Source organism: Branchiostoma floridae, chromosome 1 (genome assembly GCF_000003815.2).
Source record: "Branchiostoma floridae strain S238N-H82 chromosome 1, Bfl_VNyyK, whole genome shotgun sequence".
Taxonomy (NCBI): domain Eukaryota; kingdom Metazoa; phylum Chordata; class Leptocardii; order Amphioxiformes; family Branchiostomatidae; genus Branchiostoma; species Branchiostoma floridae.
In genome coordinates, this window is record NC_049979.1 from 13,291,201 (window position 1) to 13,306,727 (window position 15,527).

A 15,527-nucleotide genomic window follows, 5' to 3' on the forward strand; every position below is an offset into this window, starting at 1 on the left:
AAATATTTTTGTTTGTTTGACCCTTTTAATTTTTCGCATACCATCCCCTCCTTCATGTAAAGTATACCTTGTGACCAATGAAAACACACCAGCAAAACCAATATGTATGATGCATTCTCCTACCGGGGAAAACAAAATCAACATACAATGTAGTAAAGAACCTATGGAAGGCAGATGGTTTAGACTATAACAAACATTCTGAAGCTTTCCCCTACTATACCATTTTACTGCTTATATGGGAGGGTGCTGCATTACACTTTATACACTAAAGATTGCTTCATTCATATGATGGATTGACAACAAAAAGAAAAAAATGGTTTCAATACCAGATCTATACCATTCTCTCTCCACATTGAAGAAACATGACTCTAAAGTCTAGATGAAAGTGATCCCAGCAATATAAGCCCCTGGGGCAAAGGCTTAAGACTTTGGTAGAACTCCTTATCCTCCCAGTCTCATACTGAAGCTGTCATATGTTAGACTAAATATATAATCCCTTGCTAAGATGACTTTGCTGATAATATATCCATGCTCCTGGTGACATGTCCCTTCAGTTCCCAGGGTATTGAACCACGCTAATCCTCATTAGCTAACAGCCTTGCATGTGGGCACAGTAAAAATCCTTGCAGACAGCAGTATTATGGAAGCAAGGAGCAAAACAAGCTTAAGGGACTTGTAGCTTTAATGCGACTGTGCATATCAAAGGGCCATACCCTAACAACATGGCTCGAGAAAGACCTGAACAAATAATGTAATTTCTTTCATTACTATCTTCAGAGCCGCATTCAATTTTCCACAATCGGGTCACCAAATACATGGTCTCTGGAAATCTCTGGAAACATGTCCAATTTAGTTCAGCTCTGCAAGTATTGTGACTCATGTTATGAGTCAGGTTAAATTAGAAAATGAGAGCTGAAATGTGGAAACAAATCAGACAAATTTTGATAAACATCAATCAAAAGAAAATGAATCAAACCCTTTTCATTAGATGGCTGCCTGAAATAGATATGTAAAACGATAACATGAGGTTGTAAAATTAATGTTCTTGAGTAAAATGTGTTGTCTTTGTACCTTAAGAGCTGAAAAAGACAACATTGGCTATAGAAACAATATTCTTGGTTCACAGAAATACTAGAGCAATAATTAAGATTTCAAGACGAAAACATTGGGTGGGCATTGGGTGGTCAAATTGCATCTGACTACTTACCATTTGTAAAACTTGAGCTCAAAATACAACCTACACCTAACTTGCACTGGTCCATATGCACTACACTATGGCCATACAATTTGCATTTCAAGCCCTGTGAAGTTGCAAATACCAAAGTACAGACCTTCCCTCAGAATATGTATTCATGTTGCCTTGGCATGATCACAGAATGTCCACACTGAGAAATGATTATTGAAAGAGTTAGGGAAAATACAGCTATGTAAAACAATGTTGGGCTAATATCAGTCTTACAGGCACAACACTGCTGAACTGATAATGCCAAGGAGGATGAAATTACCGCTCCAGCTGTGATCATGCAAAACAGGGTTGAATGTTGAAGGCTGCAGAAGATCTTTACATGAGCATTGGGAACATTAAACAAGATACATATCTGGCTAGATGTTGATTCGCTTTGACATAATTGTAGATGTATCTTAACAGCACATGAAACATTTAGTGCTGACATGAAAACTAGTCACTCAAGTGTACAGACCAATCAGCGCCCTTGTCCAAAATTTGGACGATTCCAGACGTTAAGATGGTCAAGGATCTCAGATGGAACAGCAGAGAAGCGACCGTATATAGTGTATGATAAATGTCAGAGCGAGAAGTGACTGTATATAGTGTATCATAAACGCCAGAGCGAACTACTTTCCGGATGGTGCCCAGGCTAATATCTTTTACATCTACAGCAGTTTTCATTTACCTGCATGACGCATCGCTGACAAGTAGAGGTAGAAAATTTCATAAGCCGGCAAATACATCCCATCCTTCTATTCTGAAGCAAACAAATCTGCATAATTCCTCCAGTCCTACTCTACTTGTTATTAGCAAACTCCATCTTTGTGCGTAAAAACCATTTGCTTTGTATTGTGTAAGGTCCATGCAATATTCTATGCCTTTATACAGCAAATGACTCAGTCTGTTGCTTGCTAGCAACAAGTGAAATGTGCAAAGAAATATAAGGAACCTTCTTTCAACTTTTGTTACAAGGTATACAAATAACTGACTCCTACTGAATATATATTTACCTTGATATTTTAACATGTCTATTCTGTTAAGATCAATTAAAGGCAAATGCAACAACCATAGGAGGATGGCAATGATTACTAGTATTACATATGTAATACCTGTTGCATTTCTCAATGTACTGTTTTCATACCTCCCCCAGTCTTGACGTATATTAATTCTGTTCAAACACAGAATACCTAAGTAAAATGCCTCTGGACTAGTTGCTCCTCCTAGTCAAATGTCTGCCATTTTACAATCCTAAAGTAGTTTATGTATAGAAATATGTGGCTATCCCAAAAGAGGGGACATAAGTCACTGACTTCCTTGGGAGGTTCAATGACCTCGACCCGTTTGAATTTACATGTACTGTAGATGTCCAGGATATCCACTATGAGATTATTGGTAGGATGGTACAAAAGGTCAAAGAACTGAGGTAAATATCATTGAGGCTTGCCATGTATTAATACAGCTTCCTGTTTTCAAGTAGTTTCATCTCAAGCAGCAGCAGGTATTGATGTGACACATGGATTAAGAGGAGAGAGCGGAACTGGAAAGGAGAGACTTTTTTTAAATGATAGAATTGACATTAAGAGGGAAGAAGACTGTTCACAGGAAACCTGTAGGAAAGCTGTACATAGGAAACCATGTCATGCATTCTCAGTAGTAAAGATTACTACCACATTTCACCTGTATGTATGTGCAAATATGAGGTGAGGAATTACAGAAAAGCCTCCCCACCTGAGCCTAATGGCCTTTACTTGAAGGCATAGCTATGAAGCCAGCTGTATCACAAATGGCCTGCGACTTGATACAGGATTACGAGCCATTAAATGTACCGCACAGAAAACAAGTTGGCTGTCACTCTGGCCATTATCAGATTCAAAGCATTTCAACAACTACACTGCTTTGACCACAAGAGCACTGATATTCTCAACTCAAAAGGTCAACCCTATAATAAGAATTCACATAGATTATTAATGGAACAGCACTGAAGCACACGTTTAAGACATAATGTTCTTGTAATCACATAACAGACTTCAAAAGGCACCCATAATGACCAATTGCAGTCAATATGTACATTTAGCTAACTTCCTGCTAATCATTCAACAAAAGACCATTATTGAGATGTCACTCTATTGACAATATTATGTACATGTATCTACATTTATATACCTTACCAATAATACAAACATTAATTGATAAGAATTTGAATTTGCTGATGTCAGATTGTTTCATGTTTTTGTGCAACAAATGTGGTTGCTAACATATTGCTCAGTCCCTGACAGTTGTAAGTGGTGTGAGAATTGTTTTATCTACATTTACATGCCATACCCCGCACGTACGCCATGCTCAGGTGCTTGTATCACGGACAGCACAAAAACAGCTTGAGCTGCATGTCATTCTTTGTAATAGTGAACACACACTTCACTATCCGGTTTATCGTCTGTTTTTCCCCATCCTGTGGGTGTTAGACGTGCTTGCACGTAGATATCATCATGTTAAATTTGGAGGCGTTAAGTTGAACAACCTTTCTGTTGAATATCTTGACATGAAGAACTTTGCAATACATAGTTGATTATTAAGGTCCATGTGATATTTCAACTGTTTCAAAACTGAAAGACACCAGTATCAGAGGAATGCTTGGAAACTTGACAAATAGAGATGGATAGGCAATAAGTGATATATATATATACGAAGTATATAATGTAAGGCAAGGAAATGATACGTTAGGACTGAGAAGACGAAAGCAGGGATGGGCCCAGAAAGTTGTCAGGTCTCTGTCATATGTTTGACATGAAGTACAGTAATAACGATGGAAATGAGTGTGCTCTGACTGTGCCTGTCTGTTTTCAGCCCAGCTGGAGAGGAGTAATTAGAGCCTCACCTGTGGCTTCCTGCGGATCTGGATCCTGTACAGGTGGTTGGACAGGGGATAGATGACAATCAGGACATCTCCAAACTCTGTGGCGATGATGCCGTGTCGGTAATCCCTGGTGTGCTCCGACCACACAATGTGGACCTCATCATTGCCCAGGTGCCTCAGCTAGACAGGTGACAGGACAGGTGTTAACACACGTAACCCCACATTATTGGTTACAACACAGAGAGACAAACACACAAGGAATTACATGTAAGACATTCTTACTGACTCAACGTCTGAAAGTGAACGTCTCTACATGGCAATTAGAGATTACAGTATAGCACAAAATGTTAAACCCTACTGCACATTCAAATATGGACATCTGAATTAGTGTTTACAATAGCTCACAAATGTTTCCATTACCCTTTTCGAAATGCAATGTACTGTAATTATGATTTGCTTATTTACCAGCAACAGGATATAAGATTGTGTTTTAAAAATCAATCAACATCCACATGAATTGACTACAACTGACTCAAGAGTTTCCCCCAAATAGCTATATTGCTGGCTCAAATATCGGTGGGAATAGCACTATAGGATTCATCCAAACGCAGAGCCCATTTGAACATCTATAGTTTGGTCTGTGTTCATCCATGTCTTTATATGCAGACTAATCAAGGCAAAAATGGCACAAACACATTCTGATAGAAATTTGTTTGTTTGGCTATTTCTTCGTATCCGAAGATCAATGGTAGGCAGACAAGGTTGGTTAGACGACCAGTTTGCCTGGCCTGCACGTGACTTTTTAAGGTGCTCCACCCTCTCGTCTACTGCCGCACTAAGTCCTACAGGGACAGAACTGCATGCCACGTAAGACGGCCACAGCAGATGCAGGTTTATTATTTGGAGTTTCCATCTCCTAGGAGGACTTCCGACCAAGGATGCAAGGGGTTCCTCCTACCCCTGACTCATGTGTCATGGCGGGTGCATCATGCCCGAACATGCCCCTAAGGCCTACCACTGCCACAAAGGCCTGTCACTGCCACTAGCCACAGCTACACTTGAGATAAGTGAGGAAAGTCGTGTAAAGTGCCTTTCCCAAGGGCGCAAGATCGGTGATGCAGCAGTTGGATTAGAACTCAGGACCTCTTGGGCCTGAGACCAATGTGCTGCCGATCGCGCCACACAATCTCACTGATAGAAATAGTCATATGAAAATAGGAATTTGTACATTGTCATTATCCTGCAAATGAAAGAGGTCACGAAGGGAAGTGGCACTTTTGCTAGTTGCACTGGTTTTCCAGTTCAAATGGAGCTTTGGTTGCCTACAATGTGTGCTGACACCTTGCACCAGCTCCCGAACAGACAAATAGAAAAAAATATTAAGCTCTAAGCACTCCACCTGGACTGGTCCATTAAGACAGGGGGTGAAATCCTGCTGTCATTTCATTCTTCTGGCTCTTGCTCGTTAAAACGCTGGAGTTGACATCCAGCTTTTTAACCAAAATAAACCTGAGCAATCCAGTTTGCATTGGGGTAAAGATTTGAGGTTTGAAATGTGTTTTGAAGGGATTGCTTTTGCCTGGCTTTATCATGTATTGCATTGGAGAGTCTATTACTTGGTATTAGCCAGTCCTTCAATACCTGTTCAAGAACTATATGTCAAAGACCTGTAGCCCCCTAACCTTTAATTCTAAGGTAGTGCTTTGAGACATTTACAAAAGCTGTGGGCCTTTCATAAGCTTATACATGTATTTGCCTACATCTAGGTCTGTGGGCTGTTTTCACTGCTTTAAATTGATCTTTAAATAGCTACAGACTGTGGTTCCTTTTAGAAGGATTAGGTTACCTACAATCTACCTATTTTGTGGGATCAAAGAGCAATTCATAGCTAAAGATCTTCGGTATTGATTACTTGAATTATGAAATTATTCAGATCTGTTTCTATGGAAAGACTAAACGTTTCTTTAATATCATCAAGTTAGTTGGATGTTTTTATTGCCTGGGTGAAAAAATCAAAATTGTTCTAAGTGGTTGAAACACAAGAATATGGTTGTGTTTGTCAGCTACCTTTTTTGTCCTGGAGTCATCAGTGGTTGTGGGCATGCGGGTAGCCACATGGAAGATGACCTCCATGGTTGAAGTGGCATAGTACGGGGCAGTGTCCCCGGTACTCCTGTTCCTCTGTAGTCCACCCATGAAACCTCTGTGGCCTGTTAGGTCCACCTGAAATTACATGATAGGTGGCGCTCTTGCACAGCACAACAAACACTGCTTGTAAAAGCTCCTGCATGTACTAGAAACCTTTCATGTTAGCTTAATCCAATGTTACTGAAATATAAATGCTGGAAAATGACACACCAACAAGATTTGCTTGGGTTTTTCTTTTAAACAGGAATTGATGATGATATACCACTGTGAATTCATTTCATGGTGTGTACCTGATACAAAATACCACCTAACAATTAAGAACAGAACTGCAGATGACAAACTTACTTCCCAAGCCAACCCTGCCACAAAGTCCTCGTAAGCCTGGCTGCCCCCAGGATTGGACAGGATGGAATGTTTATCTTCCTGGCCTTCTGCCACGTAGATGACAGCGATCTTGTGGGTCTCCCGGCTTGAGAAAATGTCAAGATTAATATCCTACTAAGACACTGACTGCAGACTACATATTGGCTGGATAAACATGCATCAAGAGCATTGAAGGTCTGAAAACTAAACAATTCCATGCAGTCTGCAGGCCTCCAATTATGCAATAATACAAGAGTCACTGACTTGTACAAATTGAGCACAATCATTAATTTTTGGAAGCTCACACATGCTTTACACAGATGCAAGTCCTGTCAAATTCACCAGACTGTAAAAGCTTGTGCAGCTGCAGCTGCAGCCTGGCTTGCTACTCACCAGTGTCTTGAGTCCAGGTTCTTCAGTTCTCTGAGAAGTCTGTCGTTTTTCCTCAGCAGGTCCAGGTGGGGTCTGTAATATTGGTGGGTGGGATACATCACCATCATGTGAGAACTCAAGCTGCCATCAGAGATTATACAATTGTGAGTCTTCTTAGATTATAGTCAATACCAAGGTTAACTTGTCCATTACTGCACAAAAGCTTTTCCACAGGTGTGAGAAAAATGTACCTTTTCTCCCAGGCCAGCATGCCCAGCTGGCTCAAGAGGAATCTACAGTGGTGGAAAGGTGACTTGGGGTCATCACTGCAGGTCTCTGTCATGTCTGAGGCAACCATGCTGGAACAACAAACATACATAGAACTTCAGAAGAAGAGTTGAGCTAAACTCAAAAGAAGTTGGACGGTGAAAGATATTGTAAACTTGCTTCTCAATACAACTTAGCATGACGATCTTTGTAGAAGCAATCAATGAGCAAATATTTTTGTCCTAAAAATCTTGTACATTTATGTGTGACAAAACTATTTGTTCCGGATAAGCCTAATGAAGACTGTACATGTCATAATAAGAGTATTTTGCTTAGCTGAGACATAATCTAGTACTTAAAAGCCCCTTTACTTTGTCATGACATTACGCAAATGAACACAGGTATGATTTGTCAACTGCTTGTAATAGCAATATATTGTACTATTTAACAGCTGTATGGTTAAATTTTCCACCAAGCCTTCCCACCTGCTATCATTGATATGCTGTCTGACATAGTCTGCCTCGATGTCACACTGCTGTAGAACAGCCTGGATTGTGGAGTCTTCCCTCTCTGTGACGATCTCCTCTGGCGGGACGGCCGGCTCGTTCAGGGGCTCGCCTGGCTTCTGCAGGCACTCTGGGCTGGTGTGGCCGACGTACTGCAGCATCTGGGCACAAGGAATGGAGGCTGTTATCATACAACTGATACACAAACTTAACAGGAGTATGCTGTTCATAACAGCTGAAGATTCCTATACCAACCATAAAATTCTGCAAGCATATGGATTGTGTAATAAACAATGGACACAATTGATGACATTTCAGCACCAAGGGCAAATTACCCTTGTTGACTATCACTGAGCTGCAACAAAAATTACAACTAAGATAATGCAAAACTATTGACTACTTTGTAGTATCTGCTCATTAAGAGATACCAATAATCTATATTAACATAAAGGCTCATTTCATTTTTTATGATAATTCACTGCAATTCAGGCTTTGAATGAGAATCACTGTTGTAATAGCAAGAAGGAAAAGCTGTAAAACAAGTGTTTTGTTCTGACCTGATCCAGTACATCCTGGTGCTGTGGTGTGTTGTCCCATGCCGGCATGGTGCTGGAGTCCCTGTGTTGTACATGGTCCTGTGTGTGCTGCTGTGTCTCCCCTCCCTGCCCAGGGTCTGGGCCCAGGCTGGGGTCATGCAAGGAGATACTGCCCAGCTGCACTGGAGCTGCACACAGAACAGCATCAATCACCACTTCAGATGAACCAAGGAGTGTAATGCCAAATTAAGTACTGTAATTCTAAGCGGTGTAATACCAAACAAAGTATTGTAACATCAATCACTCATTGTAAAGTATAATACACAAATGAACCCCTTGCTGTTCACATGTTGATGTACTAACCTAGACAGGACCCTGTCCTACACCTGGGCGGCCCCCACAGAATGGAACAGTCCCAGGCGTACTTCCCTCCAATGTCCCGCACAATCATGCGGGCCTGCGTCTTCCCCGTGGTCAGACCACCTGTGGCACCTCCTCCAGGGAGATCCTACAAAAAGCGATTTAGAAAAAAGATTACCTAAAAGTTTCTTTTAATTCCTCTGCCAAGTCCAAAATGTTTTGGGCAGAATTCACCATCATCCATACTTTGCTCACCTAATATGACCTCATTTTTAAGAGAAAAAAAACAAACATATCAGTGTCTGAAAAACTTTGAATAAAATTGTTTTCTTAGATTTGAAATTCTTTACCTGTCTTAGCAAAGTCTATCTACTGCTATTTCTATCACCCTTTATGATCCGTTCAGGTCTGTCCTTTGGCAAAAAAAGTACTTCCTCACCTCTGCTGGAATTTCCACCACAGAAATGATGTTCTTATTGTTCAGCACAAAGAACTGTGGGAAACATGAGAAAGGCAGCAGTTAGTTCTGGAAATCATCATCTCATCATTAACTATCCACAACACTGTGCTATCCATAACACTGTGCTACATATTGATGGATGTTTTGTGAATATGAGTGTTCTGTAACAGTGAAGCTGTCAGATACAAAACAACCAGTCTGCCCTACCTGTACATTTGGTGCCTGGAATATCTCCAGCGTGAGGTCGTCCATGAAGGTGAGTTCTGGACAGTCGTCTATCTCATGCACCAGGCTGTTCAGCACAGCCGGACCCCCGCCCAGCGGGAAGTGCCCAATGTGATCAACAAGATGACTCAACACCTGTCAAAAACATACAGCATTAACAAGTCTTAAATGGCTTTCTTACATCAAGTGAGATCCTGATTATCATTGTATGGCCTGACAGATGTTGGGACCTCCAATTTCTATTGCCTCATGCTTTCACGACTAGCACAAGTAAGAACCCTAAGAAAAGGTTAATTTTTCAAATTTGAGCATCAAAAATCTTGAATCATAGGCCAATAAGTTACAGCCAAAGCTATAAAACTCCAAATGTATGCAAGATGATGCAAAGACAAGCAGTCAAGAAAAAAACATAAGAGCTATGAATGATGACTGTTCTCACCGTTCTTGCTGCAAGGCTGACCATGTCTAATCCATCCTGAGGGTACTCAAAGGAAGGACTTGATGTTGTTTCTGTTTGCAAAAAAAAAGGAGGAAAAATGTCAGTCCAACTCAATGTACAGAATTTTATGTAGCATAATATTTGTACAATGAAATTTGTCACAAAGGCAATGGTAGAAAAACATCAAAGATAAATCATTGTGGCAATGTTTTAGAGCAAGCTGAAATAACAATGTGATACTTAACTTTTTTTTCTATTCAAGAATAAAGCCAATAATCCTAAAAGTAAGAGACAGCAGACTTTGTTGAGCAGACACAAAACTGTGATTGTCAGGCATGAAATAACATATACTACAGCACTACAAGTAGCCTCACCTTCCTCCAGAATACCCTGCTCAGTCCCAGGTGGGGTGGAGGGTGAAGCCGGCTCACTTCTTCCAGTCACATCTTTCACACTATCCAGACAGATAGACTCCAGCTCTGTCAGCACTACACTATGTCTGGGGCTGCCGGCACCCTGAACAGCTGTCTGCAGCACCTGTAAGAAAGAGTTTAGATTATATCAACTCATCATTCAGAGAGTTGTGTGAACACTGCAGCTTGTTGATGACTGTGCAGTACCTCATTTAATAAGGTTTTACAACTCTTTGAAAATTTCAAATACAACATTTCTTATAAACCTACATATGTGTAAGTATGATTTGCCATATTTCTAGAATGTATACCAATATTAACAGATTAGCATGCATCTGCATCAGTTCTGTATTCTGCAATTGGTTGTTGTGCATGCCTGTGTGTAGGTCAGTCAAATCATCAATATTAAGAAAAAGACAACTATCAATGAAGAATACAATCCCAAAATGTGTCACCATACCTTGAAGACAGTTAAGATGAGGCTTCTCTTGTTCTCGGCAGATGTTGTGAGGAGGACTGAGATGGGCAGGGCCATGCACCACTCCAGCAGGCAGAACAACATGGACACAACCACCTGGGGAGGGGACAACAACAATCAGGTCTTTCAACTACAGTAACTGTAAATGCATTTCAGTTCGCAGGGATTTAATTTCGCGGTAGCGGGGAAAAAGGACTTTTCGCCGTGATTTTAACTTCACGGTAGTACCATGCACTGTAGTCTCTTACTGCCGTGGAGAAATGTTTGCGAGAGTTTTAAGTTCGCGGTGAAGCGGCAAAAACCGCAAAAACCGCGAACATTAAACCACCCCGAAAGTTTCTACATTTACACTACATTCATCTTTAATGATACAAGCTTCGTCATTCACTAAAAGTGTTATTACTAAAAAGAGAGCATCAATAAATCTGTAGATGTACATATGCAGTATGCAAATTTGTACTTTTGATTAATTTAACAAATACAGATACTAAGGGATTGACTGATCTAATGTCAGCTTACCTTTTTATCAGCCTCCGTTGTGGACGTCTCTGGACTGGATAACAGACTAGTGATTGTCAGTGCTATGCTCTGCAACAAAAAAACAGACACAATGGTAAAAACCTTTTAAAGCATAGCATTTTTAGCATACAAAACTGAACGAAATAAGCTTTTGAAGATGTCATTCAAAACAAAAGTGCAGGAATATGACACAACATGCCATGAAAGTATTAAAGTGAATGGTGCAGCATGATTGGTCTGTCAATAAAACCAAACAGGCAGCCTGAAAACATGATCATCATTTCAAACAGCTGGTCTGTACCTCTGTGATCTTCTTTGGCAGGTCGCTCTGCAGGTGTGCCAGCCTGTCCACCTGTTGGGCCAGCAGCAGCAGCATGTCAGATGCTACCTGTGCCACAGTCTTATGGTTAAACTGCAAGGTGACAACAAAGGCAACAAAGTCAGACTGCAAACAAGTTTTAATGTTTCGTAACACGTACAAAGAGGAGGCAAACAGGTCTGACAACTAGTCATTATTTATAAATTGCTTTTGGAAGTACATTCATACAACACAAGTATCTACCCTAAGGTAAAGGTAGAAATCCTATCTCATCACATTAAGGGAATGGTCTGACCTTGAGAGAAGCTAGCAGGACATTGATGGCATCCTTCATCTTTGGGTGGTGGGTGCTGTGGGCCAGCTCTTCATACAGGTAAATGCCCAGGCAGCTCAACACTGTACACCTGAAACAGTGGATGATACTGTACATCAAACTATAACCTGAGAACCTGAGAAAGAAGGCCCAGAGATGAGTGCAATGGAGGAACATCATTGTTGGCCTATGCTATGGAAGGAGCAAAGGGTTCAATTAAAAGTAAGTAAGTATATGAATGCCAAGTTGTAGTAACTGAAGCAACTAGATATGGAAGCTGCTTGTCTCTTTGTCTATTCTTATTACCTGGATCTCTAACGCTCATCGACGTAAGTACAGGAATGAATTTGTATGACCTTGTCAAGAGGGCAATGCAATAACAAACTCATCTAAGGAGGTTGAAAAAACACAGAGAAACACTTAGATACAGCTTACCTTGCCTGTACATTTGGTTCCTTCTTTCCAGACTTGAGAAGAATATTTACAATGTGATCCTTGACGTCCTTACATGTCATGGTGGCTGTTTCGGCAGAGGTGGGTTGTAGGACTGGCATGTCATGAAGCAGGTTTGGAATGCAGAGGAGAGAACCTAGCAGGGCTTGGGCCTCACTTCGGGGGGCCTGGGGGAAATGATATGTGAAGTTAGCACCTGTTTTTACATCACAGCACTGAATGGCAGTGGCAGACATTGATGACCATCCAAAATCTCTGACATTATATGGATGACTGGACTTCAGTGGTTAGTTGTTGTGTGCAGCAACATTACAACAAATAGGTTTCAATGGAAAATGTTTACAGGAATAAAAGACTAATTTTGAATCAACAAGAAAGATAACTAGTGCTTACATTCATGTCTGAGCTGTTGGCCACTGTGTTGGCAGCATGGATGAAGTCCAGCACCAACATGGAGGAACCGGACAGGTCCAGAGCAAAGAACATCGGGCAGCAGTTCTTCACCAGTACATTTACTATGTCCTGAAAGTGGACAATAATCAATGGTAAGATTTAAGTGGAAATGGAGAAACTTTATGATACCTTTTTGATTTCTTATCTAAATGCTGATTTAGTGGTAGTTAAGCAAGATCAGCTTATACAGGTAGTTTGAGCTGCGACAAATGATCCAGATCATTAAGTGAGATAGGGGGCAGAGACTTACTTGATCAGCACTAAGTAGGCCATGGTGCAGTGCATGGAAGAACAGAGCCAGGTGCTCCCTGCTCAGCTCTGTGTCGTGACGTCTGATGGTCATCCTGCACAGCAGCTTGTAAGCGAACAGCTGTCCCTTCTTGTACTTGTTGGGCAAGGAGATGGCCTGAAAGGGCAGGTGAAAAACAGTCAAATTAATTATGAATATGGTTTTAAGATGATTACACTAAGTAAACTTAAATTCTTACCTGACAAAGTTACAAGTAAAGACATCAATAGAGCTGCATTTATCAATGTAACACTTTTGTAACATGAGCAGGTTGTACCCAGAACCTGTTCCTTTGCTCTGGGAAATTTGCTTGTTGTTGTTAATATGACATGGATAAAATGTATTTTATAAGCCAGATTTAATGACAGATTTAAAAATGAAAATTAACAACATGGACTCCCGAACATTGAGTGGGATGAAAAAAATGAAAAAGCTGGAGACAGCCCTGAATAGGAACATCACAGTTTAACAAGCCAAAATTCCAGTGTTTACCTTGAAAAGCCATGGTGCGAACTCATTCAGTGGAGGCAGCAGTTCCGGAGGTGGGGGTGTCATCAGGTTGTCGGTGGTGATGCCCAAATTGTCCCTTAACTGGAAACAAGGTTGGAAACATCTAAGTAACATACTTTTTAAGACAGTCCATGCAAAATGGAGCTTTCAAATGGAGCTTTCCTGGTTTGTAAGTACTGGCTTGGCACTGGGAACTACTATTTCAGGAAACTGTTGTCCGAATCATGACTGTGCAGAATAAAGTGCTAACCTTCATGAGAACCAGCCAGAGCTCACACAGATAGTCGAAGACCTGTGAGTGGATCTCTGGATCCTGGATCTCGTTCACATCTCCCAGGATTCCCAGCATCCTTCTCCAGACGATGACTGCAGCGTCAGGGAACCAGCCCTGCAGGGACCCGCCCGTCACTACACTACTGTCCTCAGATTGCACTTCACTGCTGTCTGTAACATACATGGGGCAATGCCATCTTAGTACAGCACATCGTATATACAACTTCATTGCTGTCTGTAACATACATGGGGCAAGGCCATCTTAGTACAACACTTTCATTGTATATTCCTCCAATTACAACTTCATTGCTTTCTGTAACGTACGTGGGGGAGGCCACCTAAGTACAAATGTACAACAGTAATGTTCTCCAATTTCACCTTATTACTGTAACATACACATACATGGGGCAAGGCCATCTTTGCAAAACTCTACTGTGCTCTAATTTCAAGTTCACTGCTGTCTGTAACATACATGTACATGGGGGAGCGCAGCCTGGTACAACACTACTTTCTTCCGATACACAGTTGGGTGTTAATATTTAAGGCATTAGCTGTTTTTTGACACACCATTCTTTTGCTGTTATCAAGGTTGACAAAACCACAAGTATTACAGACATCAGGTGTAAGTGGAACGTGTACTGGTAGGACTGATTTAATCATCCTTTGGTTCAAGCCTATCACATTCTTATCAAAAGTACTTACCTAGCTCCACTAGAACTTCTCCATCAAGCTTCATACTCTCTGCAGCAGGGGAGTCCTTCTGACTGGGGATCTGTTCTGGGGACGACTCCAGCATGGCGGTGGGGGAGGGGGTGGGGGATGGAGACAGGAGGATGGTGGGGGAGGGGGTTCTCGATGACGGTGAGGTGGGAGATGAGGGTGAAGGCGTTGCTGAGCCTGTTTAGAGAGAAATCAATTCATCAACATCAGATTCAGAGAGTGAGAGAGAGAGAGAGAGAAAACTTCTGGACTACTGTATTCTAAAATACGAGTGACTATAATATTCTAATACCAGTATAAACAATAAAACAGATACTTAATCAGGCAGAACAATATCAGCAATAAAAAAAAAGTCGTTGAACAGAATTATACCTCTGGACATAGTAGCTGACTCTGGGGTTGTCCTGTGTCCTGTGCTGCTGTCCCCACTGTGTCCCAGGGTGACACTGTCCTCGCTGGCGGTGTCTCCCAGAGTACAGTAGCTCGCTACCTCCTTGTCCTCACTGCCAAGGGACCCTGGGGTATTTAAGTAAGAAGAATGTAACCACTTTTAGAAGTAAGAGGATAAGTTCACTTCACTGGTAGACAACTTTGCAAAACCAAGACAGCATGTTTCACTTAGTCATGGATGAGCATTTTACTTTTACTGGTAGTCAATCTTAATGATGGGGAACAAGAATGAAAACTTTGAGCTCAGTAGAAGACAAACCAAGAATAATAAGCATATATATATATATATATATATATATATATATATATATATATATATATATATATATAGTACAAAACTGGATGATGCATTTGTCTGTCTTTCTAGATTATGCAATGTCAAATAGAGTAAACAAACTGCAACATGTAAAACGAGTAATTCAATGGATAAAAGCCTGCTATGTTTTGTAAAGCAAAGATTCAGTTAGTGGCATGTTAGTATTTAGACAAACACTGTGACAGTACTACATGTATATGTACAATGAATATAAGGAATCCCTCCCACGGAATATGTCCTGATTTTGTATGTGGGTTAATTGT

The 15,527-nt window shown here is 40.9% G+C and overlaps 1 protein-coding gene across 1 annotated transcript in view; it reads right to left on the reverse strand.

The window, feature by feature from the left end:
- LOC118414051 (ral GTPase-activating protein subunit alpha-1-like) overlaps positions 1 to 15,527 on the reverse strand; it is a gene marked incomplete in the record, with an annotated part of 36,169 nt that overhangs the window by 17,440 nt on the left and 3,202 nt on the right. Inside the window, 23 exon segments of the mRNA XM_035817805.1 lie at positions 4,111 to 4,262; positions 6,150 to 6,305; positions 6,576 to 6,699; positions 6,987 to 7,058; positions 7,217 to 7,324; positions 7,718 to 7,899; positions 8,296 to 8,462; positions 8,638 to 8,782; positions 9,074 to 9,127; positions 9,302 to 9,454; positions 9,759 to 9,829; positions 10,133 to 10,295; positions 10,632 to 10,745; positions 11,169 to 11,237; positions 11,470 to 11,580; positions 11,783 to 11,891; positions 12,236 to 12,420; positions 12,647 to 12,775; positions 12,957 to 13,112; positions 13,488 to 13,586; positions 13,756 to 13,949; positions 14,481 to 14,675; positions 14,871 to 15,014. Coding sequence (XP_035673698.1) covers positions 4,111 to 4,262; positions 6,150 to 6,305; positions 6,576 to 6,699; positions 6,987 to 7,058; positions 7,217 to 7,324; positions 7,718 to 7,899; positions 8,296 to 8,462; positions 8,638 to 8,782; positions 9,074 to 9,127; positions 9,302 to 9,454; positions 9,759 to 9,829; positions 10,133 to 10,295; positions 10,632 to 10,745; positions 11,169 to 11,237; positions 11,470 to 11,580; positions 11,783 to 11,891; positions 12,236 to 12,420; positions 12,647 to 12,775; positions 12,957 to 13,112; positions 13,488 to 13,586; positions 13,756 to 13,949; positions 14,481 to 14,675; positions 14,871 to 15,014 — 3,052 coding nt within the window.